Genomic DNA, 27,479 nt, shown 5'->3' on the forward strand with positions numbered 1-27,479 from the left:
ATAAAGGAATGGAAGGGGATGGGATAGGGATGGGATGGGACAGAAAACCATTGAAAGTGCCTCTGATTGCATTTGCCGACAGGGTTAGCTTTGTTACAGAAGTAAGACGATATAAAATACTGTAAGAGAGCAGCTTTGATGTCGTGATTAAGCGACATTAACCCGGCTCTCTTATAGTCCTGGGCCAAGTGATTGCAACTTTCTGGTCTCCTCTATCCTAAAGTTCTCCCAAGTGACAGTAGCAACTGTTAGGAGTAACAGAAAATTCTGAGGTCCTTCAGACAATGCATGAGAGAGCCTGCCTCCCAGAGTGGCCAATATCAGCATTTTTCCTAAGCCAACTCAATCCAACCCAAATCAACTCAATCCAAGCCCACTTAACTCAACCCAATTCAACCCAACCCAACCTAATTCAACCTAACCCAAGGTAAGCCAATTTACCTCAACCAAACCAAGCCAATTCAAGCCAAGCCAACTTAGCTCAACCCCAACCCAACCTAATTCAACCCAACCCAACTCAATCCCAGCCAAGCCAATGCAATTCAACCAACCCAACCCAACTCAACTTAATTCAATCCAACTCAACCCAATTTAACCCAAGCTAAGCCAAGTTAACTCAACTAACCCAACCCAACTCAACCCAACCTAATTCAATCCAATCCAGTAAGATCCACAGTGTGGGCATCCTTCAGATGCCGTCAGCCAGACAGGTCGGCTGGTGGCTCCCCGGAGGAGAGCCTTCTCTGTGGCTGCTCCGACCCTTTGGAATGAGCTACCCCCAGAAATCCGGACCTTACTCACTCTCATGGCCTTCAGAAAAGCTGTTAAATCCTGGCTATTCCGACAGGCCTGGGCTGTTGACCTCATGTTGAGTCCAGCCCCAATCAAAACGAATGGATGTGTGTTGATTTTAACCTGTTTCATTCATTTTTACTATTTCTTTTTTCCCCCCTCATTGTAAGCCGCCCCGGAGTCCTCCGGGATTGGGCGGCCTATAAATCGTATAAATAAAATAAATAAATAATAATAAAATCCAACAACTTAACTCAACCAACCCAACTTACTCAACCCAACCCAATCTAACTCAATCCAACTCAACTCAACCCAACCAACCAACCTAATTCAACCCAACCCAACTCAATCCCAGCCAATTCAAGCCAAGTCAATGCAATCAACCAAACCCAACCATTTAATTCAATCCAACTCAACCCAATTTAACCCAAGATAAGCCAAGTTAACTCAACTAACCCAACCCACTCAACCCAACCTACTTCAATCCAATCCAACAACTTAACTCAACCCAACCCAACTTCACTCAACCCAACCCAATCTAACTCAATCCAACTCAACTCAACCCAACCCAACCAACCCAACCTAATCCAACCCAACCCAGCCCATCCTCTCTTAATCCCTCTTGTGTGTACCATAAAAAATAAAATATCTAACCAATGTGGTTCTGAAGATACTCCTCTGCATGCGAAGGAAACACAGTGAAGCCTTCCAGAGTCTGCAGATTGACAAAAGGATTAGAATTATGAGAGGGAAGCAAGGGGTGCAGCTCACCAGCAGCTGTTTCCAAACTAGGTGCCCTTCTGGGTTGGAGAACCGTTGCAACCCGAATCAGGGACTCTTTTTCTCTCTGCCTCCCTTTCTCCTCCTCTCCCTTTCTCTCTCTCTCCCTCTCTCTTTCTCTCTCTGCCTCCTTTTCTCGCTCCCCCTCCCTCTTTGCCTCCCTTTCTCACTCACTCTTCCCCCCCTTTGCTCCCCTTCTCTTTCTCCCTCCTTCCTCTCTCTCCCTCCCTTTATCTCCCTCTCCCTTTCTCTTCCTTTCTCCCTCACCACTCTCTGCCTCCCTTTCTCTCCCCTCTCTTTCTCACTCACTCTCTTTCTTCCCCCCTCTGCCCTCCCTTTCTCTTTCTCCCTCATTCTCTCTCTCTCCCTCCCTTTATCTCCCTTTCTCTTTCTTTCTTTCTCCTCACCCACTCTCTCCCCACTCTTTCTCTCTCTGCCTCCCTTTCTCTTCCTTTCTCCCTCACTCTTTCTCTCTCTGCCACCCTTTCTCTCCCTCTTTCTCACTCACTCTCTTTCTTTCCCCCTCTGCTCCCTTTCTCTTTCTCCCTCATTCTCTCTCTCTCCCTTTATCTCCTTTCTCTTTCGTTCTTTTCTCCCTCACCCACTCTCTCCCCCCCTCTTTCTCTCTGCCTCCCTTTCTTTCCTCTCTTCTCCTCACTCTTTCTCTCTCTGCCACCCTTCTCTCCCTCTTTCTCACTCACTCTTTTCTTTCCCCCTTGCCTCCCTTCTCTTTCTCCCTCATTCTCTCTCTCCCTCCCTTTATCTCCCTTTCTCTTTCTTTCTTTCTCCCTATCCACCTCTCCCTCACTCTGTCTCTCCCTCTGCCTCCCTTTCTCTGCCTCTCTTCTCCCTCACTCTTTCCCCCCTCTTTCCCCTTCCGCTCCCTCTTTATCCATACATCCATCCAATAAAAAAAAAATCTCCAACTGTTATACTCCCACGTTTGCTACGAAACATATGAAAAAAAACCAGATTTTTTTTTGTCAAAAAAGGGCATGCATAGCCTTTAGGAGGTTATAGGAGTGCTCCTGGGGGTGGGGGGCAAAATTGAGCAAAAAAACGGCCTGTTTTTCACTCACTTCTGCCCTCCCCAGCCCCAGGAGCATTCTGGAAGCCTCCTAAAGGCCATGCATGGCCATTTTTTGCAAAGGGGGCGGGGTTTTTGGGAGGCCAAAAATGGTGTATTTCAGCGTATAAGACGCACCCAGATTTTCAGTCTCTTTTTTTGAGGGAAAAAGGTGGTCTTATACTCCCAAAAATACAGTAGATCCAGATGACGTGGATCTCCTTCTTTCCTCCACGCATGCAGGCAGACCACTCGGAACCCCGCCCTCCCCCGGGTGGGAGTCTTCTTGCGTGCCCATCTCCGCAGGGACTCACCCGTGGTGATGTATTCTGCCAGAAGCTCAGATTTCCACCACGGCAATTGAGGGACTTTCGGGAGAATGCTGCTTTTCCTGGGCATCTGGATCGGGACGGCATTTGGCTGAGGTCAATGGTGGCTGACGAGGCTTAGTTTCCAACTTCTCTTTGACTGTGGTGGCAAAAACGAAAAGGGTGTGTGTGAAGTAACAGGGCTGGGGTGGGGTGGGGGTTGTTGTTTGTTTTGAAAAAAGTTTTTATTTCTATTTCTCACATATACAGCCACAAATATACATTCTCATAGGCATGATTAGCATCTGTGTGTTATCTTTTAACATTTATAACAGTTCATTTCTTCCCCTCAATGTATAAAAATGTAATCGGGATTGCTTTCCTGCCAACCATCAATCCATCTTGTTTTACAGCAACCCGACTTCTTCTTTCCTCTCCTTTTCTCCTACCCTCCCTTCTTCTCCACTTCCTCTTCTCCTACTCCTTTCTCTTTTCTTCTTCCCCTTCCTCTCCCTGGGTTGGGGGTGTTGATGGTCTACAGCCGTTGTCCCCAAGGTGTGCTCCATTATTTTTTTTCTCGGTGCTTTGTTTTTAAGACATTTTAGACTGTGTTTGTTAAAAAGTTATACCGTGTACGGGCTCTGGGAAGTCGGGGGGAGGGAAGGGAGGGGGGGTTCTAGGGGGAGGGGGGGAGGGGGGAATATAATAGATCTTAAAGCATATGATTGTACTTGTATACTGTGGCTTTTTAATGTTAGTGTAAAAATAGGACAAGCTGAACATATTGATAGACAATAGAGGTACACCGAAGGGAGGAGTAGAGTGAAAGAAGAAGGAGGGGTGGAGAGGGTGGGAGAGAGGATTGGAGGCAGGAGGAGAAGGAAGGGAGGGAATGTATTGGGAGAGAGAAGTGATAGAGGGGGAGGGGAAGTAGGAAGTAGAGGGTTATGTTGGAAGGAAAAATGAAAGTTGGAGGGGGGTGAAAAGAGGGTGTATGGTGGGTTAAGGTGGTATATTGGGTTTGTATTTTGGGGGGTATTGTCTATAAACCGTGAGGACTGTGTTTTATTATTTAATGTTATATGCCCCGGTTACGCACAGTATACATCTGATTGTATGGAATGAAATGGAAATAAACGTATTGAATCGGAAAAGACGGCGGCCGCCACGCATCTAAAACATGGGCGGTGTGCCTATTGCATTGTTTTGTGATTTGCCATTTTGTTTTTTGGGGGGGGAGGAAATGACACAACACGCCCTAAGGACGACACTCCTGTCTTATTTTGTTTAAAGGGACTCGTCAAACCAAAAGGCTGGAAGAAGCCCTCCAACCCAGGTGTATGAGAGTAACCCCCGTGTTATTCTCATTTACAGGACACACTTTTCTGCTGAGGGGGGGGGGCGCTCCCTGTCAGCCATCTTTTCCGTGGGCCATATTTTCTGCTGTGGGAAAATGGGAGGGGGATTATATGGAGTATGGGAGAGATATCGTCTAAATAAAATTCCGGTCAGGTTTTCGAAAGATGCCCTCATTAATTCATGAGCCTCGAGCCAAGTTTCAAAGAAATCCGTCATTTATTAGGGACACCATTTTGGCAATACTCCATTGCAGTCAGATCTGACCTTATTTGAATTATGGCTGAGGTTTGCCTGTTTCCTCCCTCCCCTCAGTCTGTGTCATAAATCACATTCTCCAACGAGGTGCACGCCTCACAAGCCTGCTGTAGTAATCTGAGAGCCCAACTCTAAGTGAAGGTATGTGTGGAATGCGCCTCCCCCCCTTTCCTCACTTTATAAGTTGACAATTCCTTTCTCAAAGAGTCAAGGACATCTGCACTTGGAGTGGCGTGACTGGGAGGCATCTCCGGTTGGGACGGTGCCTGATTGGGCATGTGACGGAACATGTGGGTGCTGGGCAGGACTTGGACCTTTAGTTTGGGTGGGGAAAACCTGGAAGCTTTCAGATTCGGGTTTTTCCCAGATGTGCCAAAATGACATCTGTGATAAAATGGAACTTTTAAGAAACTCAAGCCTTAGAGTCTTCTTTTGTTGGCTCCCGGTTTTGGCTGGATCGGGCGAACTGGTAGTAGCAGTGGTGGGAGGCTCCGCCCGCCCGCCCGGACCATTCTGTGCATGCGCAGAACCCAAATCAGTGGCCAAAAATTTGGCAACTCAGCCCTGTGTTGGGGGGTGCTACATGGAACCCTGACACCCAACTGGACAGTTCAGTTCAGAACATCCATCGGATGATTCCCTGATAGGTTTGCGGCACTGGGAATATAAGACTAGCCCTGTGAAGCTCCTCTGAATTCAGTCTTGGGTTTTCTAGTGGCCAACTCAATGCTTCTAGGTTACTCAAAAGTGGAGAGTTGGAGAACCTCCTTGTCCTGCTATTAGTTGTTCTTACCTGGGCTTCCCCCGCAGCACGAAGCCGAGTCCTCGTACGATCAACCCCTTTTATTTAATTGACAGAGAATTCCTCTCCAGTAAGTCTTTCCTCTCCCAAAGGTTTTCAAGATAGTTCACACTTAATGACCTTTATCAGGTTTGGAGAGTGGCCAGGACAGTAACTTTTAGACGCTGCAATACTTGGCAAGAATGCAAGGAATGAACTAATGGTCTCTGCAAACTCCACTCCCCTGTCGCTCCTCTTTTATTTCTCTGGGAGGGGCCATTCACCGTCCACCTGTGGCCTTCCTCCCCAGTCGGCCTCTGTTCTTTAGCTGTTCCCTTCGTCTGAAACTCTGCGCATACGACACTGGGAAACAGGCTCAGCTGTCATCTGCCTCACTGATATCTGACTCCGAAGGCAGCTGATAACTGAATACAGCCCTGGCCCCCTGTCTGCCTCCGACCCAGAGCCTTCCCCAGAATCCAGACGGCCATCTTCCTCCCCAACCTCCTCACTGTCTGAGTCTGCCATCAGCTCCGCTGGGCCATATCATTAGTTTCCATGCAACTGGTTAACTTGAAGGCATCTGCCCAACCGTCTAGAATGAAACACTGAAGCTCACTGGCTTGCCTGAAATCCTAACAAGAAAATAATGGCAAGTGGCATCGCGAATCCAACCAGGGTCACCTGATAACTTTTGGCTCTTAGAAATAAACACAGAAAAGACAAATTCCAAAGAGTTTTCCTCTGAGGCAACTGGGGGAAAATGTGAGGTTTTTTGCAGATATTCATCGGTCGTCTGCTGGAGCTCCACCAAGGCTTTAATGGTCGATGTCGCCGACTGAGCTTCGCCCAGAGACATCTGGTAGATGATGGTGGGGACTGGAATCCACGGAGATTTCATGTTCGACCAATCCTGGCTCCGGGAAGCGATTGACGTGGACCACGGGTGGGAATCTGAGACCAAGAAAGTGATGGATCAACCTAAGTTGACATCTTCTTCACAAGAACCTCATTTACAGTGTCTCTACAGCCGTGTTCTTCTGCTGCGGTGGCCATGCTTCATGTTGACATACGGATGTGGGAGGGAAGCCAAAACTAACTTGTTAACAAGGATGCTAGTCCAACATGTTCTGTTCTGATTCTGTTGATTCTATTCCGTTATTCTATTCCATTCCATTTCCATTATTCCATTCCATTCATATTCCCATTCCATTCCATCTTACATTCCATATTCCATTCCATCCTACATTCCATATTCCATTCCATATTCCATTCCATATTCTATTCCATTCCATTCCATCCTACATTCCATATTAAATTTCATCCTACATTCTATTCCACATTCTATTCCATTCCATTCAATCCTACATTCCATTCCATTCCATATTAAATTTCATCCTACATTCCATCCTACATTCCATTCCATATTCTATTCTATTCCATTCCATCCTACATTCCATATTCCATTCCATTCCATATTCCATTCCATTCCATATTCCATTTCATTCCATATTCCATTTCATTCCATATTCCATTCCATATTCCATATTCCATCCTCCATTCCATATTCTATTTCATATTCCATTCCATATTCAATTCATTCCACCCTACATTCCATTTCATTCCATATTCATTCCATTCCATATTCCATTCCATATTCCATTCCATATTCTATTTCATTCCATATTCCATTCCATATTCCATTCCATATTCTATTTCATTCCATATCCATTCCATTCCATATTCCATCCTCCATTCCATATTCTATTTCATATTCCATTCCATATTCAATTCATTCCACCCTACATTCCATTTCATTCCATATTCATTCCATTCCATATTCCATTCCATATTCCATTCCATATTCCATTCCATATTCCATTTCATTCCATATTCCATTCCATATTCCATTCCATATTCTATTTCATTCCATATTCTATTCCATTCCATATCTATTTCATTCCATATTCCATTCCATATTCTATTCCATTCCATATTCTATTCATTCCATCCTACATTCCATTTCATTCCATATTCATTCCATTCCATATTCCATTCCATTCCATATTCCATTCCATATTCCATTCCATTCCATATTCCATTCCATATTCTAGTCCATTCCATTATTCTATTCTATTCTATTCCTATTCTATTGAGCTAGCCAGCCTCCCCCCCTCAAGGTCAAACACAACCCTGATGCAGCCCTCAGTGAAATCGAGTTTGACCCCCCTGAGCTAGAGCTTGGGTCTCTCCAAGCTTGGCCACTTTTGAGACTCGTGGACTTTAACTCCCAGAATTCCCCAGTTGACCATGAGGATTCTGGGAGTTGAAGTCCACAAGCCTGAAAAGGGGCCAAGCTTGGAGAGACGCGGACCAGGACTTTCTCTCCCTGGAGAGACTGAGAAAAATGCTCCGAGGGAACCTTAAAAGGAGTTCTCCAACAAATATCAACCCCAATAGACTCCCAAGTCAAACCTCTGCCCTGTTCACCTTGGGAACTTTGGATGGACTCCACCGAGGAGGAGCTGCTGTCAGTATACACCAGGGGCTCTTCCTTCACCTCTGGCAGGAAAGCGTTGCTGGTCTCCACCACGCGGGAGGCCTGTTGGAGGGTCTCCGTCACCAGCTGCCTCGCCTGCTCGCTAACCACCGTGGCCTGGAAGGTCACTGGCTTGGGTTTGATGAGGACCTACGAGGGAAGCCACGTGTTCTGCCTTGAGGGGTCACAACCCAACAGACATCTTTCCCAAAGCCATAATGCAATGCGAGCATGCCCCCCCCATGCGCCCCGCCCCCTATGCATGCATGTGCAACACCTCTATACTCCCCCACCCATGCACGTGCAACCCCCCCCCCTTTTTGGCCTAGTAGGCCTCCCTGCAGCCTCCTGGGAGCAAAAAGAGGCCATGAAAGGGTACCCCCTCCCTTATTCTCTGTTTTGGGCCTAGTAGGCCTCCCTGCAGCCTCCTGGGAGCAAAAACAGGCCACGGAAGGGCATCATGTCCTGTTTGGGGCCTAGCAGGCCTCCCTGCAGCCTCCTGGGAGCAAAACAGGCCGCAGGGGCCCTGCAGTGTCCCCCATGCCCCGTTTTGGGCCTAGCAGGCCTCCCTGCAGCCTCCTGGGAGCAAAAACAGGCCATGGAAGGATACCCCCTCCCTTATTCCCCATTTTGGGCCTAGTAGGCCTCCCTGCAGCCCCTGGGAGCAAAAACAGGCCACGGAAGGGCATCATGTCCTGTTTTGGGCCTAGTAGGCCTCCCTGCAGCCTCCTGGGAGCAAAAACAGGCCACGGAAGGGCATCATGTCCTGTTTGGGGCCTAGCAGGCCTCCCTGCAGCCTCCTGGGAGCAAAAACAGGCCGCAGGGGGCCCTGCAGTGTCCCCCATGCCCGTTTTGGGCCTAGCAGGCCTCCCTGCAGCCTCCTGGGAGCAAAAACAGGCCATGGAAGGGTACCCCCTCCCTTATTCCCCATTTTGGGCCTAGTAGGCCTCCCTGCAGCCTCCTGGGAGCAAAAACAGGCCACGGAAGGGCATCATGTCCTGTTTTGGGCCTAGTAGGCCTCCCTGCAGCCTCCTGGGAGCAAAAACAGGCCGCAGGGGGCCCTGCAGTGTCCCCCATGCCCCATTTTGGGCCTAGCAGGCCTCCCTGCAGCCTCCTGGGAGCAAAAACAGGCCATGGAAGGGTACCCCCTCCCTTATTCCCCATTTTGGGCCTAGTAGGCCTCCCTGCAGCCTCCTGGGAGCAAAAACAGGCCACGGAAGGGCATCATGTCCTGTTTTGGGCCTAGTAGGCCTCCCTGCAGCCTCCTGGGAGCAAAAACAGGCCACGGAAGGGCATCATGTCCTGTTTGGGGCCTAGTAGCCTCCCTGCAGCCTCCTGGGAGCAAAAACAGGCCACAGGGGGGCCTGCACTGTCCCACACGGCCTGTTTTGGGCCTAGTAGGCCTCACTGCATCCTCCTGGGAGCAAAAACAGGCCACGGAAGGGTATCTTGCCACATTTTAGGTCTAGTAGGTCTCGCTGCAGCCTCCTGGGAGCAAAAACAGGCTGCAGGGGGGCTTGCACTGTCCCCCATGTCCCGTGTTGGGCCTAGTAAGCCTCCCTGCAGCCTCCTGGGAGCAAAAACAGGCCATGGAAGGGCAAATACCGGAATATCACTCTGGTGTCCCTCTCCCCCCTAGTCCTTCTTTTCTTTAGACTGGCCGAGCCCAAATCCTGCAACCATTCTTGATATTTCTTTTTCTTTTTTTAAAATAATTTTTATTGAAATGTTTTAATCTTTAAAAACAATAAAGAAGACATAACAAGAAAAAAACAAACACAGAACACACGTAACAACATGCAGTAATTTTACAGCTTTCTAAATCAGCTTTCCTGCTTAGCTTTTCTATTTCTCCTTTCTGCATTGCCTTCCTATAGCTTTAACCTTGTCCTATAATGTAGCAAATGTACTATTAACACTTATAATAATATTCATTATTTGTATCGCCATATATTTATATGCTCTATTTTCTGTTTTGGCTTCTGGTTTCTAGTTACTTATACATTTTATTCCATACTTTATAGAAGTCCGATTCTGGACTGTGCCGAAATGGATAAATTAACGAAAGAAATACAGGGAAAGGAAGAATCAGAATTCTACCAGATATGGGATAAATGGTATAGGTGGATGGAGGAAAGAAACAAAAGCAATGAAAGAAATAACAACACTCAAAAATAATAGTTTGAGTAAAATAAGAGGGTTAAGAATGGTGAAACCTAAATGAAATACGATAGAAGGGGAAATAATATAATGTGAGCAATATCGATTGATGATTGCTAAGATAAAAAACAGGAAGTTCCTGTTCGCACTGTATTGTGTAAATGTGGTGTACGTCTAATTTGGGGGGGGGGGGTGTAATAGCAGTTAGACTTATATGCCGCTTCATAGGGCTTTCAGCCCTCTCTAAGCGGTTTACAGAGTCAGCATGTCGCCCCCAACAATCCGGGTCCTCATTTTACCCACCTCGGAAGGATGGAAGGCTGAGTCAACCCTGAGCCGGTGAGATTTGAACAGCCGAACTGCCGAACTGCAGTCAGCTGAAGTAGCCTGCAGTGCTGTACTCTAACCACTGCGCCACCTATGGCTCATTTGTGTGTGTATTTTACATTTTTTGTTAATAAAAATCTAAAAACAAAAAAGAAGTCCGATTCTTCTCTTTATTTTAGTTCCATTGTCATTTTATCCATTTCTGCGCATTCGAGTATTTTCCTGATTATAGTTTCATCTGAGGGTGAATTGATTTCCCCCCCCCCCCCCCCAGTTTTGTGCGAAAGCAATCCTGGCTGCAGTGTGTATGATTATGTATTGAGATGGCTTATCCATTTTTTTTTGGCCTAGTAGTCCTAATAAGAATGCTTCTGGTTTGAGTTCTATTTTTCGCTCAGTGATTTCTTCCAACCATTTCCGAATTTTGCACCAGTACTTCCTTGTGATGGGGCACGTCCACCACATATGACAGAATGTCGTTCTTCATATTTCTCATGCAACCTCTTGGGAAAATTAAGGGCCCACCCTTGAGGTTGATTCTTTGCTCATCCAAGGACTTTTAAAAGACAAAGAAAAGAGGCTTACCTGAGTTTTCCCTTGCTGTCCGTATACAATTTTGGTGGGGATAATTTTGGTCGCTGGCTGGACGCGGAGCCAATCCCTTTTGGCTGTGTGACGATCATTTTCGTAATGGGCCGGGTGGCAGTGATGATAGCTGGTTTGGCACCAGCCGGGACACCTTGAATCGTTTTCTCTCCCTGAAAACCACAGGAACAACAATTTAATGTCCTACGGGATTTTGGTCTGCAAACTTCCAGGTTAGGGAATCAGGGTGGATAAAAATTGATGATTTTTAAATATATATATATTAAAAAAACAAGATTTTTTTTTCAAATTTAGAATGCTTTTTTTAAAATTAAAATCAGATTTTTATATTTTTATCACATTTATTTTAATAATAAAATTTATTTTATTTCCCTCCCCCCTCCCTTCCTCCCCCCTTCCTTCCTCCCTCCCTCCTTCTTTCCTTAATAAAGCATTTAATAAAATGCTTTGGAAGTAAAACTGTATCTTAAAGATAGTTTTCTACTGAAGATACATTCATAATGTAGTTTATTCAGCATGAAATGGAGCTTAGTTACGTAGCATGAGAGGCTGTAGATTCTGCAACATAAGGAGTCAACAGCGGGTCGTAGGAGAAGCCGCTGCGGGGTGGAGATAACAGCTTCTCTTTAAAAATTATGGTTTAAATCGAGTTGATTTCAATCAAGCCTTTTTACTAGTGATTTAAATCAAGATTTAAATTGTGATTTAAATCGACTTGATTTAAACCAAATCCACCCGGTAGGGTACACAGCTACTTCTCTACCAATATAGGGAGTCCTTAACTTAACAATCTTTCATCCTTCTGAGGTCAGTAAAATGAGGACCCAGATGGTTGGGGGCAAGAGGCTAACTCTGTAAACCATTCAGAGGGCTATAAAAGCAATGTGAAGCGGTATATATCTATTGCCCTTCCTTCCTTCCTTCCTTCCTTCCTTCCTTCCTTCCAAAAACCGTGAAGCGGTATATAAGTCTAAGTGCTATTGCCCTTCCTTCCTCCTTCCTTCCTTCCTTCCTTCCTTCCTTCCTTCCTTCCTTCCTTCCTTCCTTCCTTCCTTCCTTCCTGTAAAACACTGTGAAGCGGTATATAAGTCTAAGTGTTATCTCTCCCTTCCTTCCTTCCTTCCTTCCTTCCTTCCTTCAAAACACCGTGAAGTGGTATATGTCTAAGTGCTATTGCCCTTCCTTCCTTCCTTCCTTCCTTCAAAACACCGTGAAGCGGTATAAGTCTAAGTGCTATTGCCCTTCCTTCCTTCCTTCCCTCCCTCCTTCCTTCCCTCCTTCAAAACACCGTGAAGCGGTATATAAGTCTAAGTGCTATTGCCCTTCCTTCCTTCCTTCCTTCCTTCCTTCCAAACCCATGAAGTGGTATATGTCTAAGTGCTATTGCCCTTCCTTCCTTCCTTCCTTCCCTCCTTCAAAACACCGTGAAGCGGTATATGTCTAAGTGCTATTGCCCTTCCTTCCTTCCTTCCTTCCTTCCTTCAAAACACCGTGAAGCGGTATAAGTCTAAGTGCTATTGCCCTTCCTTCCTTCCTTCCCTCCCTCCTTCCTTCCCTCCTTCAAAACACCGTGAAGCGGTATATAAGTCTAAGTGCTATTGCCCATCCTTCCTTCCCCTTCTTCCTTCCTTCCTTCCAACACCATGAAGTGGTATATGTCTAAGTGCTATTGCCCTTCCTTCCTTCCTTCCTTCCTTCCTTCAAAACACCGTGAAGCGGTATAAGTCTAAGTGCTATTGCCCTTCCTTCCTTCCTTCCCTCCCTCCTTCCTTCCCTCCTTCAAAACACCGTGAAGCGGTATATAAGTCTAAGTGCTATTGCCCTTCCTTCCTTCCTTCCTTCCTTCCTTCCTTCCTTCCTTCCTTCCTTCCTTCCTTCCAAACACCATGAAGTGGTATATGTCTAAGTGCTATTGCCCTTCCTTCCTTCCTTCCTTCCTTCCCTCCTTCAAAACACCGTGAAGCGGTATATGTCTAAGTGCTATTGCCCTTCCTTCCTTCCTTCCTTCCTTCCTTCCAAACACCATGAAGTGGCATATGTCTAAGTGCTATTGCCCTCCCTTCCTTCCTTCCTTCCTTCCTTCCTTCCTTCCTTCCTTCCTTCCTTCCTATAAAACACTGTGAAGCGGTATATAAGTCTAAGTCCTATTGCCCTTCCTTCCTTCCTCCCTCCCTCCTGTCCGTTTGTAAAATGGTCTGTAAAATGAGGACCCAGATTGTTGGGGGCAACATGCTGACTCTGTAAAGCGCTTAGGGAGGGCTGTAACAGCACTATGAAGCAGTAGATAAGTCTAATTGCTATTGCTATTAACGGCAGCCTCGCCTAGCAATCGGAATTCTGATTCCAATTGTAGTCATACGTCAAAGATCTGTAAAAGTTTTGCCTCTGGATCAGAAATGCTGGAAATTAAAAAACAAAAAACAGATTCTGTAGCTTGAAAAAAAAATTGAAACCCCTTGCTCTAGAACCCTAAAGGTTCCCCTCGCACATATGTGCTAGTCGTTCCTGACTCGAGGACGGTGCTCATCCATTTCCCCCTCTCGTGGTCATGTGGCCGGCATGACTCAACGCGAAGGCGCATGGAACGCTGTTCCCTTCCCACCAAAGGTGGTTCTATTTTTCTACTTGCATTTTTTACGTGCTTTCGAACGCTAGGTTGGCAGAAGCTGGGACAAGTCACGGGAGCTCACTCCGTTACACAGCGCTAGGGATTGAACCGCTGAACTGCCAACCTTTCTGATCGACAAGCTCAGTGTCTTAGCCACTGAGCCACCGTTCCTTTCTAGAACCCTAAACAAGGCTAATTAAGACCCCCCTGAACACACAAGGTCCTTTTAGGGCTCACCAGATGTTGGGTGCTGTTCTCGGGCAGATGTGGACTTACCCCCGCGTTCAGCAACGTCGTGACCACATTTTTCCCCGGAAGTCCTTGGATGGTGGTGCCTTTTCCCGCGGTTTTCTGCACGACGATGACATTGGGCTTCGATGTCACCGGGATTGTGGTGATCTTGGTGGTCGTTCCTTGAGAGGAAGGAAAACAGCAAAGGTGACGGATGTGAAGGAGGAGCCATGCCTCACGGCTTAATCCCCTTGCACATTACAGGGAGTCCTCGACTTATGACCATAATGGGATCCCCAAATTTCCATCACTAAGCAAACTAGGTAAAGGTTCCCTTCGCACATATGTGCTAGTCGTTTCCGACTCTAGGGGTGGTGCTCATCTCCCTTTCAAAGCAGAAGAGCCAGCGCTATCCGAAGACGTCTCCATGGTCATGTGGCCAGCAGGACTAAACGCCAAAGGCGCACGGAACACTTTTCCCTTCCCACCAAAGGTGGTTCCTATTTTTCTACTTGCATTTTTTACGTGCTTTTGAACTGCTAGGTTGGCAGAAGCTGGGACAAGGAATGGGAGCTCACTCCATTGTGCGGCGCGAGGGATTCGAACTGCCAAAACAGCCAGTCCTTCTGATCGATAAGCTCAGTGCCTTAGCCACTGAGCCACCGTGTTCCTATCTATCTATCTATCTATCCATCCATATCTATCTATCTATCTATCTATCTATCTATCTATCTCTATCCATATCTATATCCATATCTATCTATCTATCTATCCATCCATCCATCATCTATCCATATCTATATCTATCCATATCTATATCCATATCTATATCTATCCATATCTATCTATCCATATCTATATCTATCTATCTATCTATCTATCTATCTATCTATCTATCTATCTATATATCTATCTCTATCTATACATATCTATCTATCCATATCTATCCATATCTATCTATCTATCCATCCTCCATCTATCATCTATCCATATCTATATCTATCCATGTCTATATCTATCCATATCTATCTATCTATCTATCTATCTATCTATCTATCTATCTATCTATCTATCTATCTATCTCTATCCATATCTATATCTATCCATATCTATCTATCTATCTATCCATCCATCCATCATATCCATATCTATATCTATCCATATCTATATCCATATCTATATCTATCCATATCTATCTATCCATATCTATCTATCTATCTATCTATCTATCTATCTATCTCTATATCTACATATTATCTATCATATCTATCCATATATCTATCTATCCATCCATCCATCTATCATCTATCCATATCTATATCTATCCATGTCTATATCTATCCAATCTATCTATCTATCTATCTATCTATCTATCTATCTATATCTATATCTATATATCTATCTACCTACCTACCTACCTACCTACCTACCTACCTATACCTATCTATCCTCTCTCTTTCTCACACACAGACCACACACACACACACACGCGTATACAATCGAAGTAGTTGGGAGAATTACATGGAACTACGACAGATGGTAATGGAGTGAATTTCACCCTGTTTTTTTACAACCTGTCTTCTCACAGTTAAGTGAATCACAGAGGCGGTTGAGTTAGTGACAAGGCTGTTCAGTGAAGGTCACCCAAGGGAATCAGGTGACCTGGGGACACTGCGGCCATTGTAAAGGCAAGTAAATAATCAATTATCTGAATTCTGAATTTGGATGACATGACCGGGGGGGGGGCGCTGCAACGGTCGTTAAGTATGAAAACTGGCTGCAAATCACTTTGTTTAGTGCTGTTGTAATTTCGAAGGATCCCTTAAAGAATGGTCGTAAGTCGAGGACCACCTGTAGAGGGGCATCACATGTGAGAACCCTGACTAACTTTAATGTGGAGATGGGGAAATCTTCAATGAGACCCCAGAACCCTTTGAGGGCAAGGGAGGGATCCAAATTGCCTAAAGACCCTTTGATTTTGCCCCAGAAAACGTGGCTGCGTAGGAGCCTGGTGGCGCAGTGGTTAGAGTGCAGTATTGCAGGCTGATTCTGCCCACCGCCAGGAGTTCGATCCTGACCGGCTCAAGGTTAACTCAGCCTTCGGTCCTTCCGAGGTGGGTAAAATGAGGACCGATGGTTGGGGGCAAGAGGCTGACTCTTAAGGAGGGCTATAAGGCACTGTGAAGCGTTATATAAGTCTAAGAGCTATTGCTATTTTTTTTCCTTTTCCTTCTCCTTCCTCGTCTTCCTCTCTCATTTCCCCTTCCTCCTTCTCCCCTTCCTTCCTTCCCTTCCTTTTCGCTTTTGCATCCTCTTCTTTCCTCCTTCTCCCCGTTCTTTCCTTCCCTCCCTTTCACTTCTCTTTCCTTTCTCCTTCCTTCTCCCCTTCCTCTCTCTTCCCCTTCCTCCTTCTCCCCTTCCTTCCCTTTTCCCTTCTTCATCCTTTATCCCTCCTGCCTCCCTCCCCTCCCCTTCCTCTTCCACTTCTTCTTCCTCTTCCTTCTTCTAGTGGCGTGGTGATATAAGTGATTAGAAGCACCACTGCAGACTAACTCTGCCAACTGCCAGCAGTTCGATCCTGACCGGCTCAAGGTTGACTCGGACTTCTGTCCTTCCAAGGTCGGTAAAACGAGGACCCAGATTGTTGGGGGCAATAGGCTGACTCTGTAAACCGCTCAGAGGGGGCTGCAAAGCCCTGTGAAGTGGTATCTAAGTTTAAGGGCTATTGCTTGGGAGGGAGGGAGGGAGGGAGGGGAGGGAGGGAGGGAAGGAAGGGAAGGAAGGAAGGAAGGAAATGAGGGATATGTGAAGAAAGAAGGAAGGGAAGGAAGGAAGGAAGGAAATGAGGGACATGTGAAGAAGGAAGGAAGGAAGGAAGGAAGGAAGGAAGGAAGGAAGGAAATGAGGGACATGTGAAGCAGGAAGGAAGGAAGGAAGGAGGAAGGAATGAGGGACATGTGAAGAAGGAAGGAAGGAAGGAAATGAGGGGCATGTAAGGAAGGAAGGAAGGAAGGAAGGAAGGAAGGAAGGAGATGAGGGACATGTGAGGAAGGAAGGGAGGGAGGGAGAGAGGGAGGAAATTAGGGACATGTGAAGACGGATGGACGGACGGAAGGAAGGAAGGAAGGAAGGAAGGAAGGAAGGAAGGAAATGAGGGACATGTGAGGAAGGAAGGAAGGAAATGAGGGACATGTGAAGCAGGAAGGAAGGAAGGAAGGAAATGAGGGACATGTGAAGAAGGAAGGAAGGAGGAAGGAAGGAAGGAAGGAAGGAAGGAAGGAAGGAAAGCTGTATACACGTGTAAGTCTAAGTACTATTGTGTAGAGGTGTTGTAAAATTTCATCTTTTTAATACTACAAACCAGAACTACATTGGGGTAAGATGGGCAGTCAAACAATGTAATGCATAGTAATACAGGTAGTTCTTGCCTTACAACCCAATTAGCCCAAACTTTCTGTGGCTAAAGTGAAACCTTCCTTGAGTGAATTTTACCCTGTTTTACGACCTGCCACATTGGCTGCTAAGCGAATCACCGCACTTGTCCAATTAGCCACGTTAAACGAATCGGGCGGGCCCCGTTGACTCTGCTTGTGAGGAGGTCGCAAAAGGGGAAATCACATGACTCCCGGGCCTCTACGACCGTCATAAGTAGGAATCGGCAGCCAAGCGCTTGAATTTTGATCAGGCGACATCACGACGGCCGTAGAAACGGTTATAAGTCGCCTCGCGATGCCGTTGTGGCTTTCAACGGTCACTAAATGGATTGCTGTGAGTCAAGGACCACCTGTACCAAGGCGAATGACGTTGCCAAGACCGTCGGAAAGAAATCAGACAAATGGTTTACTTAGAGGAAGGGTCACCAACCTTGGCAACGTTTACAACGTGTGGACTTCAACTCCCAGAATTCCTCCGCCAGCATGTGCTGGCGGAGGAATTCTGGGAGTTGAAGTCCACCAGTCTTAAAGCTGCCAAGTGGCACAACTGGAGGAGGAATTCTGGGAGTTGAAGTCCACCAATCTTAAAAGTGGCCAAGTGGCACGGCTGGCTGAGGAATTCTGGGAGTTGAAGTCCGCCTCTCTTAAAGCTGCCAAGTGGCATGGCTGGCTGAGGAATTCTGGGAGTTGAAGTCCACCAGTCTTAAAGCTGCCAAGGTTGGAGACCCCTGTACTAACTAGCATCGCTCGGTACCTTTTTGCTGAAAATACGTCTTCATCAAGGAGTTACCTTAAAGAAAAATGAAAAAAAATAGGTTGATTTACGGACAGTCTCATTTGCTCAGGAAACTTAGGGTGGGAAGTTTCTGTTAAACATCTGGCACGCCTTGCAACATCAAGCTCCGTTTTCGCTGGCGGAAGGATGGAGGCTGTCGCGGCCGAAAACAGATGTCGAGCTGGCCACGCCCACCCTGGCTATGCTCCCCCCCACCCCCCAAGATCAAATACAACAGCCCTCAATGACATTGTGTGTTTGACACCTCTGTTCTAGAGTCTCCACATCTTTTTTACATCGTGGCGACCAGAACTGGATGCCGTATTCCAAGTGTGGCCTTCCCAAGGCATTGTAAAGTGGTATTAACCCTTCACGTGATCTTGATTCTCTCCCTCTGTTGATGCAGCCTAGAACTGTGTTGGCTTTTTGGCAGCTGCTGCACACGGCTGGCTCCTATTTAAGTGGTTGTCCACTAGGACTCCAAGATCCCTCTCGCAGTTACCCACATTAAGCCAAGTGTCACCTAGTCTGTACCTACAGTATATCACAGGAGTGTTTTGTAAATATTTAAGTATATTTTTTGGACATTATCACTTAGGGGTGTACTCACTTTTGTTGCCCGCAGTTGAAGACATTAATGGCTGCGTGTTGCCTTATTTGAGGGGACAGCACATTGACACTGTTATACAAGCCGTGTAAGGGAGCCGAGGTGGCGCAGTGGTTAAATGCAGCACTGCAGGCTACTTCAGCTGACTGCAGTTCTGCAGTTTGGCTGTTCAAATCTCACCGGCTCAAGGTTGACTCAGCCTTCCATCCTTCCGAGGTGGGTGAAATGAGGACCCGGATTGTTGTTGGGGGCGATATGCTGACTCTGTAAACCGCTTAGAGAGGGCTGAAAGCCCTATGAAGCGGTATATAAGTCTAACTGCTATTGCTATTGCTACTCACTACTTTACATTTAAGCCAAGTGTCATTTCTTCAGGGTTGTCACGTGAAAAGATATACTTAAATATTTACAAAATGTGAGAAGGGTATACTCACTTCTGTGATATACTGTGTATATATGTATGTATGTGTGTATATATATATATATATATATATATATATATATATATATATATATATATATATATATATATATATATATATATATATATACATACAATAGCAGAGTTGGAAGGGACCTTGGAGGTCTTCTAGTCCAACCCCTGCTCAAACAGGAGACCCTATCCCATTTCATCCAGGTGACTGTCCAATCTCTTCTTGAAAACCTCCAGTGATGAAGCACCCACAACTTCTGGAGGCAAGCTGTTCCACTGGTTAATTGTTGTAACTGTCAGGAAATTTCTCCTTAGTTCTATCACTCCTTGGTTAGTTTCCACCCGTTTCTTGTCCTATCCTCAGGTGCCTTGGAGAATAGCTTGACTCCCTCTTCTTTGTGGCAACCCCTGAGATATTGGAACAGTGCTATCACGTCTCCCCTAGTCCTTCTTTCATTCAACTAGACCTACCCAAATTCCTGCAACCGTTCCTCATATGTTTTAGTCTCCAGGCCCCTAATCATCTTTGTTGCTCTTCTCTGCACTCTTTCCAGAGTCTCCACATCTTTTCTACATCGTGGTGACCAAAACTGAATGCAGGATTCCAAGTGTGGCCTTCCCAAGGCATCATATTTCCTTGCCTAAATGTAAAACCTTATTTTTATCTACACTGAGTTTCATTTGGTTGGATAGGGGTTGTTCAAGTCTGTCAAGATCTTTTTGGATCCCGAGTGTGTCTTTGGGGTGTTGGCAATTCCTGCCAGCTTAGTGTCGCCTTCAAATTTGATGAGTCCCCCTTTCTATTCCTTCGTCCCATTTCTAGTCCTCCATCACTACAGCACTCAGTGGCTTCTACTATCTTCCTTTGGGGTCTATTATGGCTGAAAGAGGAAACCTGCAGCAAAATAATCTCTAAATTTCAGGGTTTCTTTTTCCCCGATTGGTTTTCAATTAAAAGTGGCACGTGGATCTTGTCTAATACTTCTAGTTAGGACTTCTAGTGTTAATATGGATAGTAATGGAGATAGTGGACAACCTTGTCTCGTTCCTTTTTTATATTAAAATTTTCTGTCACGTCTTCATTCTCCATCACTTTATCTCTCTGGTGCATGTAAATTGCCTTCATCGTATTTATAAATTCTTCACCAAAGTCCATCCATTTTAATTGTTGCAACATAAATTGGCAATTTACATTATCAAACACTTTCTGGCCATCCCCCCAAAAAATTAGTGCTAATTGTTTTTCACTATGTATTTCACAGTACCCAAGGAATCCAAAATTCATGCTAACATTGTTACTAATTTGTCTCTTAGGTAAAAAAAAAAGACCATTTTGATCACAAGGTATAAACTCAACCAGAAATCTTTTAAATCTTTCAGCGATGATTGAGGCAAATAATCTTTCAGCAGATTATTTGGGTGCAGGAATCTACATCTCTAAATCTCAGGGTTCCCCCCCCCCCGATTGGTTTCCAATTAAAAGAGGCATGTGCCTACTTACCAGACACAAGGTTGCTGCTGATGATCTTGCCTCCCAGCGTGGCGAGCGATTTCGGGACGACTGTGATGATGCTACCGCTAGTGGTTTTCACGTAGGTGGCTGCGCCAGGCGTGCCCGTCACCCGTGCCCCGATAGAAGGGCTCACAGTCGGACGGGTGTAAGTCGCTTGAGTCCCTGTTTTAAGGCAGGGGGAAAAAAGGGGGGGAGGGAACAGAGTAAGATATCCGTTTATGGTCTGATTTGCATGACATGTGGGAAGAGGAGGAGAAGGGAGTGGCTAAAAATTGCAAATTATTATTATTATTTAATGGATTTATTGGCCGCCCAATCCCGGAGGATTGTGTTTTCTTTCCAACCTAAGCAATTCAGGTAGCCCAGGGGATTCACGACTTGGCAACTGTTAAGACTTGTGGACTTCAACTCCCAGAATTCCTCAGCTAGCCAAAGTCCCGACTATGGCAGGTGCTTCGTCAGTGTGGGCTGCGGAAGAGAACTTTCATAATTTTCCAGTTTGGTCCAGTGGTTAAAGCACCACTTTAGATAGTGGGAGAGGGGTGAGTTCTAGTCCTGCCTTAGGCATGAAAGCCAGGTGGGTGACTTTGGGCCAATCACCAGGAGACGGTGAGTTCTAGTCCCGCCTTAGGCCTGAAAGCCAGCTGGGTGACTTTGGGCCAATCACCAGGAGACAGTGAGTTCTAGTCCCGCCTTAGGCACGAAAGCCAGCTGGGTGACTTTGGGCCAATCACCAGGAGATAGAGAGTTCTAGTCCCACCTTAGGCACGAAAGTCAACTGGGTGACTTTGGGCCAATCACCAGGAGAAAGGGAGTTCTAGTCCTGCCTTAGGCACGAAAGTCAACTGGGTGACTTTGGGCCAATCACCACAACGGAGTATGTATTAATCCCGCCTTAGGCATGAAAGCTGACTGGGTGACTTTCGGCCAATCACCAGGAGACTATAAGTTCTAGTCCCGCCTTACACATGGAAACCTGCTGGATGACTTGGGCCAATCATCAGGATTCAGTGAGTTCTAGTCCCGCCTTACGTTTGAAAGCTGGTTGGGTGACTTTGGGCCAGTCATCAGGAGATGGTGAGTTCTAGTCCCGCCTTAGGCACGAAAGACGGCTAGACGTAGCTCACTTAACGACCACCTTTCTTAGCAATGGAAGTTGTGGTCCCAATTGTGGCCATAAGTCAAGGACTATATGTAATGGGATTGCAAACTGGCCTGTTTTTTAAAAAAATAAAGAGATAGAAATCGATCCCTGGTTCTGCCCCGTGAAGATCAGTTCGTGAGTTGGCAGGCTGGCACTAAGAGCCCTGCTGCCCTCCCAATGGAAGGGACCACCTCCCACCTCTTCCGCCTGGCATGGAAACTGGCTGGGATGGAGAGATGGACTCACCGGCGGGAGCCGTGACCAGCTTGGTGGTCATGATGGTCCCATTGCTGCTCACCACCATGATGGGAGAGTTGCTACTGCTGGGCAATGTCGCCGTGACGGGCTTGGGAAGGATTTTGCTGGGCTGCACCTGCTGGGTGATGATTTTGACACCTGGGGAGGAGATGTTGAAAGGAGTGGCAGGGCAAATATGGGGAGGGGGGGGAAGGAAGGAAGGAATAAGGAAGGAGGGGAAGGGAAGGAGAGAGGAAGGGAAGGAGGGAAAAGAATATGAAGAAGAGAGGGAGGGGAGGAAAGAAGGAAGGAAGGGAAAGGGGGAGAGGGAAGGGAGGGCAGAGAGTATGGAAAAGAGGGAGGGGAGGAAGGAAAGAAGAAGAAAGGAGAGGGGAAGAAAGGGAGAGAGAAAGGGAAGGAGGAGAGGGAAGAGAGTATAGAGAAGAGGAAGGGGAGGAAGGGAGGAAGAAGAAAGGAGAGGGAAAGGAAGGGAGGAAAGAAGGGAGGGAGAGGGAGGAGAGGGAAGAGAGAATGGAAAAGAGGGAGGGGAAGAAGGAAAGAAGAAGAAAGGATCGGGGAAGAAAGGGAGAGAGGAAGGGAAGGAGGGAGGGAAGAGAGTATAGAGAAGAGAAAGGGGAGGAAGGGAGGAAGGAAGAAGAAAGGAGAGGGGAAGGGAGGGAGAAAGGGGAGGAAGGGAGGAAGGAAAGAAGGAAGGGAAAGGGAGAGGGAGAGGGAAGAGAGTATGGAGAATAGGAAGGGGGAGAGGGAGGAAGGGAGGAAAGAAGGAAGGGAAAGGGGGAGAGGGAAGGGAGGGCAGAGAATATGGAAAAGAGGAAGGGTAGGAAGGAAAAGAAGAAAGGAGAGGGAAGAAAGGGAGAGAGGAAGGGAAGGAGGGGAGGGAAAGAGTTAGAGAAGAGGAAGGGAATGAAGGGAGGAAGAAGAAAGGAGAGGGGAAGGAAGGGAGGAAGGGGAGGGAGAAGAGGAAGGGAAAGGGAGAGAGGGAAGGGAGGGAAGAGAGTATGGAGAGAGGGAGGGAGGAAAGAAGGTGGGAAGGAAGGAAGAAGGGAGGAGAGGAGAAGAAGGTGGAGAGGAAGAAGAGGAGGAGAGGGGGAAGGAAGGAGAGATGAGGGGAGGGAAGAGAGTATCAAGAAAAGAGGGAGGGGAGGAAGGGAAGGGGGGAAAGAAGGAAGGGGAGAGGAGAGTATGGAAAAGAGGGAGGGGAGGAAGGAAAGAAGAAGAAAGGAGAGGAGAAGAAAGGGAGAGAGGAAGGGAAGGAGGGGATGGAAGAGAGTATACAGAAGAGAAGGGGAGGAAGGAAGAAGAAGAAAGGAGAGGGGAAGGAAGGGAGGGAGGGGAGGAAGGGAGGGAGGGAGGAAAGAAGGAAGGGAAAGGGAGAGAGGGAAGAGAGTATGGAGAAGAGGAAGTGGGGAGAGGGAGGAAGGAAGAAGAAATGAAGGAGGAGGGAGGAAAGAATGAAGGAAGGATGGAAGGAAAGAGGGGAGAGGGAGGGAGGAAAGAAGTAAGGAAGAAGGAGAGGGGAAGGAAAGAAGAGAGAGGAAGGAAGGAAGGAAGGAAGGAAGGAAGGGGAGGAAGGATAGGGGGAGGGAGAATGGGAAGAAAGAAGGATGGAAGAATGGAAGGAAGGAGGGAGGGAGAGAGGACAGAAAATTAGAGAAAGTTTAAGGACACAGCCGGGATCCTAGAGCAGGTTGACAAAACATTAACATTCAGAGATTGAAGTCCTCGACTTACAACCCTTTGTTCAGTGGACATTCAAAGCTGCCAAGGGACTGAAAAACTGACCTTTTTGAACACTTACGACCATTGCAGCATCCCCAGAGGACCAAAATCCAGACTCTTTGGCCACTGGCATGTACTGACAACGGTCGCAGTGTCCCGGGAAAGGGGGCGGGGGAAGAGGAGGACTCACACGATTCCCCTTTTGCGACCTTCCAACAAGCGAAGCCAATTGGGGGGGGGGGGGGAGCCAGATTCGCTTCATACACACACACCCCATTCCTAACTTCACAACTGCAGCGACTCCTTTACCAAGTTGCAGCAGGGAAGGTCGTTAAAACGGGACAAAGCTCACTTTAACTTGGCTTAGCGACGGACGTTTGGCGCTCCAGTGTGGCCGTAAGTCGAGGACTACCCTCTATCTATCCTCACCACCACCCATCGTCGGGACGATACAACCCCTGTTGTACATTACCTGATTCTTGCTTGATCTGGATGGTGGGCTTAATGTGGGGGGTCAGAGGGGACTGCTGGGGTGCTGGGGGCGCCTGGGGGGGAGGCGGGGCGGCCGGTGAAGCGGAAGTCAGCTGCTGCGGGAACTGGGCGAGGATCTGGCTGGGCGTCCCATCAGGCTTTTCGGAGATGGTAGGGGCAGCGGCCACCTTAATCGCTGAGGTGCAGACCCCTGGAAGAGAGGATGATGATGGTAGGGTGGGCGCCTCTCCCAATTTCATCAGCCAAAAGAAAGCTAACCCAATCACCGTTGTGTAAAATAGAATCAAAACCACGTTCGTATTTTGTTATATTAGGCAAAGGTAAAACGTTCCCCTCGCACATACATGCCAGTCGTTCCCGACTCTAGGGGGCGGTGTTCATCTCCGTTTCAAAGCCGAAGAGCCAGCGCTGTCCAAAGACGTCTCCGTGGTCATGTGGCCGGCATGACTCAACGGCGAAGGCGCACGGAACGCTGTTCCCTTCCCACCAAAGGTGGTTCCTATTTTTCTACTTGCATTTTTACCTGCTTTCGAACTGCTAGGTTGGCAGAAGCTGGGACAAGTCACGGGAGCTCCCTCCGTTACACAGCGCTAGGGATTCGAACTGCTTAACTGCCGACCTTTCTGATCGGCAAGCTCAGCGTCTTAGCCACTAAGCGTTCCTCCTTTATTAGATTAGTACCACTTTACAAAGCCTCAGTAAAGCCACACCTGAAATCCCACGCCCAGTTTTGGTTGCCGCGTTACAAAAAAGATGCTGAGACTTTGGAGAAAGTGCAGAGAAGAGCAACGAAGGTGATTAAAGGCCTGGAGACTAAAACATATGAAGAACGGTTGCAGGATTTGGGTTTGGATAGTCTACAGAAAAGAAGGACTGGGGGGGGGCGGACGGATGGACATGATAGCAATGTTCCAGTATATTGTGGCCCACAGTCTGCTGCCAACAGAGCTGAGGAGATTGGGGAGGAACCTGGGCCAGTCCTGGAGTCTGGGGAAGGCTCGGATGAGGGCTCTGTGCGGAGGCAGAGAGGGGCCAGAGCCGTATGCCAGTTATCAGCTGCCTTCAGAGTCAGACATCAGTGAGGCAGAAGAACAGCTGGAGCCTGTTCCCAGTGTATGCATGCGCAGAGCTGCCAGGAGAAGGAAACAGCTAAGGAACAGGGGGTCGACTCAGGAGTAAAGGCACAGGTGGACGGTGAATGGCCCCTCCCAGAGGAAAGAAAAGAGGAGCAAAAGGGGAGTGGAGTTTGCAGGAGTTCAATTCATGAGGGGGAAGATCTGTTCCTGATCTTGCCAAGTAACTGGTGCTAAAGCATGGCGTTTAGAAGATATCGGCCTGGCAGCTCTCCAAGCCTGATAAAGGTCTGTAGCTGTAAAATCTCATGGAAGACAATTGGCCGGGACTTTGCTGGATGTGAACGAGAGGAATTCACATTTGCTTAATTAAAAAGGCGTTTTGTCGGGACAAGGAGTCTGCTTGGAGACTTAGCTGGTAGTGGATCTGGGTACCTGAGAGACCGCCTTCTGCCGATTACCTCCCTTCGACCGATTAGATCGCACAGACTGGGCCTCCTCCGGATTCCATCTGCCAGTCAATGTCGACTGGCGACTACACGGAGGAGAGCCTTTTCTGTTGCAGCTCCAACCCTGTGGAACGATCCCCGTTGAGATCCGTACCCTCACCACCATCCAGACCTTCCGCACGGCCCTTAAGACCTGGCTCTCCCAGCAGGCCTGGGGATAAGTTCCTAAATTACCCGCCCGAGTGTTGACTGTTGAATGCAAGTTGTGTTATTAATTATTTAGTTTACTCACTGTTTGTCTTTTATTATTGCACCCCCTTCCCTGTGGTTGTAAGCCGCCCTGAGTCCCCTCAGGGAAAAGGGCGGCCTATAAATCTTAATAAATGTCTAAAAAAATGTCTAATGCTTCATGATTTGGCCCTTGGGTGGAGGGCACCTCTGGCGTATGCCAGGGGAGCACCACGCGTGACCGTAAGCACTCTCCATGTGCGCGCATTTGCGCTCCTCTCCCGTGGTCTGGGTTTGAACAGGCTACAGCCCGGTAGTGGGCAAGGGCCCAGGAGTTGCAGACCCCTGCATTAAGCGATAGGACTTTCCATTCTTACCCCAATCAGCCAGACTCTTACCCTGCGCCACCGTCGACATAACCACGGAGGGCGTGGAGGACACCACGGTGGTCACCGCAACGGTGCTGGGCGTGGAAGAAGGCGTGGAACAGCTCCCTGCGGCGAGGCTGGTTGTGGTGGGGCTGGTGCTGTGGTTAAGCAGGGAGGACTGGGAAGCCGTAATGACCACGGGCTGCTTCGGGTGTGGACGCTATCACCGACGTCGGGACGAGTTTGGTGACGGCTGCGTAGTTGTGGGATTTGGAGAGGATGTTGGGGACGAACGTGGAGCTGGGTGAGGTGGTCACGATGATGACCTAGAAAAGGACAATGAGACACTTTGGACAACAGTTGAATACGACCGTTTTCCTGTTTGTGTTTCCAGGACAATACAATACAATACAATAGCAGAGTTCGAAGGGACCTTGGAGGTCTTCGAGTCCAACCCCCTGCCTAGGCAGGAAACCCTATACCGTTTCAGACAAATGGCTATCCAACATCTTCTTAAAGACTTCCAGTGTTGGGGCATTCACAACTTCTGGAGGGAGGGTGTTCCACTGACTAATTGTTCGAACTGTCAGGAAATTTCTCCTCAGTTCTAAGTTGCTTCTCTCCTTGGTTAGTTTCCACCCATTGCTTCTTGTTCTACCCTCAGGTGCCTTGGAGATAGTTTGACTCCCTCTTCTTTGTGGCAGCCCCTGGGATATTGGAAGACTGCTATCATGTCTCCCTTGTCCTTCTTTTCATTCAACTAGACATACCCAGTTCCTGCAACCGTTCCTCATATGTTTTAGTCTCCAGTCCCCTAATCATTTGTTGCTCTTCTCTGCACTCTTTCTAGAGTCTCCACATCTTTTCTACATCGTGGCGACCAAAACTGAATGGCGTAGTCCAAGTGTGGCCTTACCAAGGCATTATATTGGCCTTACAATGAATTTCGTTGTATTTAAGTATAATGACAATAAAGATTATACTTATACTTATAGTGGTATTAACCCTTCACGTGATCTTGATTCTCTCCCTCTGTTGATGCAGCCTAGAACTGTGTTGGCTTTTTTGGCAGCTGCTGCCCACGGCTGGCTCCTATTTCAATGGTTGTCCACTAGGACTCCAAGATCCCTTTCACAGTTACTATTACTGAGCAAGGTACCACCTATACTGTACC

The 27,479-nt window shown here is 47.3% G+C and overlaps 1 protein-coding gene across 1 annotated transcript in view; it reads right to left on the bottom strand.

Moving 5' to 3' along the window:
- EMSY (EMSY transcriptional repressor, BRCA2 interacting) overlaps positions 1 to 27,479 on the bottom strand; it is a 66,567-nt gene that overhangs the window by 9,519 nt on the left and 29,569 nt on the right. The window contains 14 exon segments of the mRNA XM_032219938.1: positions 1,447 to 1,507; positions 2,953 to 2,983; positions 2,985 to 3,106; positions 6,131 to 6,295; positions 7,832 to 8,030; positions 10,953 to 11,017; positions 11,020 to 11,125; positions 13,858 to 13,994; positions 18,001 to 18,036; positions 20,563 to 20,736; positions 21,965 to 22,114; positions 24,168 to 24,377; positions 26,336 to 26,517; positions 26,519 to 26,631. Coding sequence (XP_032075829.1) covers positions 1,447 to 1,507; positions 2,953 to 2,983; positions 2,985 to 3,106; positions 6,131 to 6,295; positions 7,832 to 8,030; positions 10,953 to 11,017; positions 11,020 to 11,125; positions 13,858 to 13,994; positions 18,001 to 18,036; positions 20,563 to 20,736; positions 21,965 to 22,114; positions 24,168 to 24,377; positions 26,336 to 26,517; positions 26,519 to 26,631 — 1,751 coding nt within the window.

Source organism: Thamnophis elegans, chromosome 6 (genome assembly GCF_009769535.1).
Source record: "Thamnophis elegans isolate rThaEle1 chromosome 6, rThaEle1.pri, whole genome shotgun sequence".
Taxonomy (NCBI): Eukaryota; Metazoa; Chordata; class Lepidosauria; order Squamata; family Colubridae; genus Thamnophis; species Thamnophis elegans.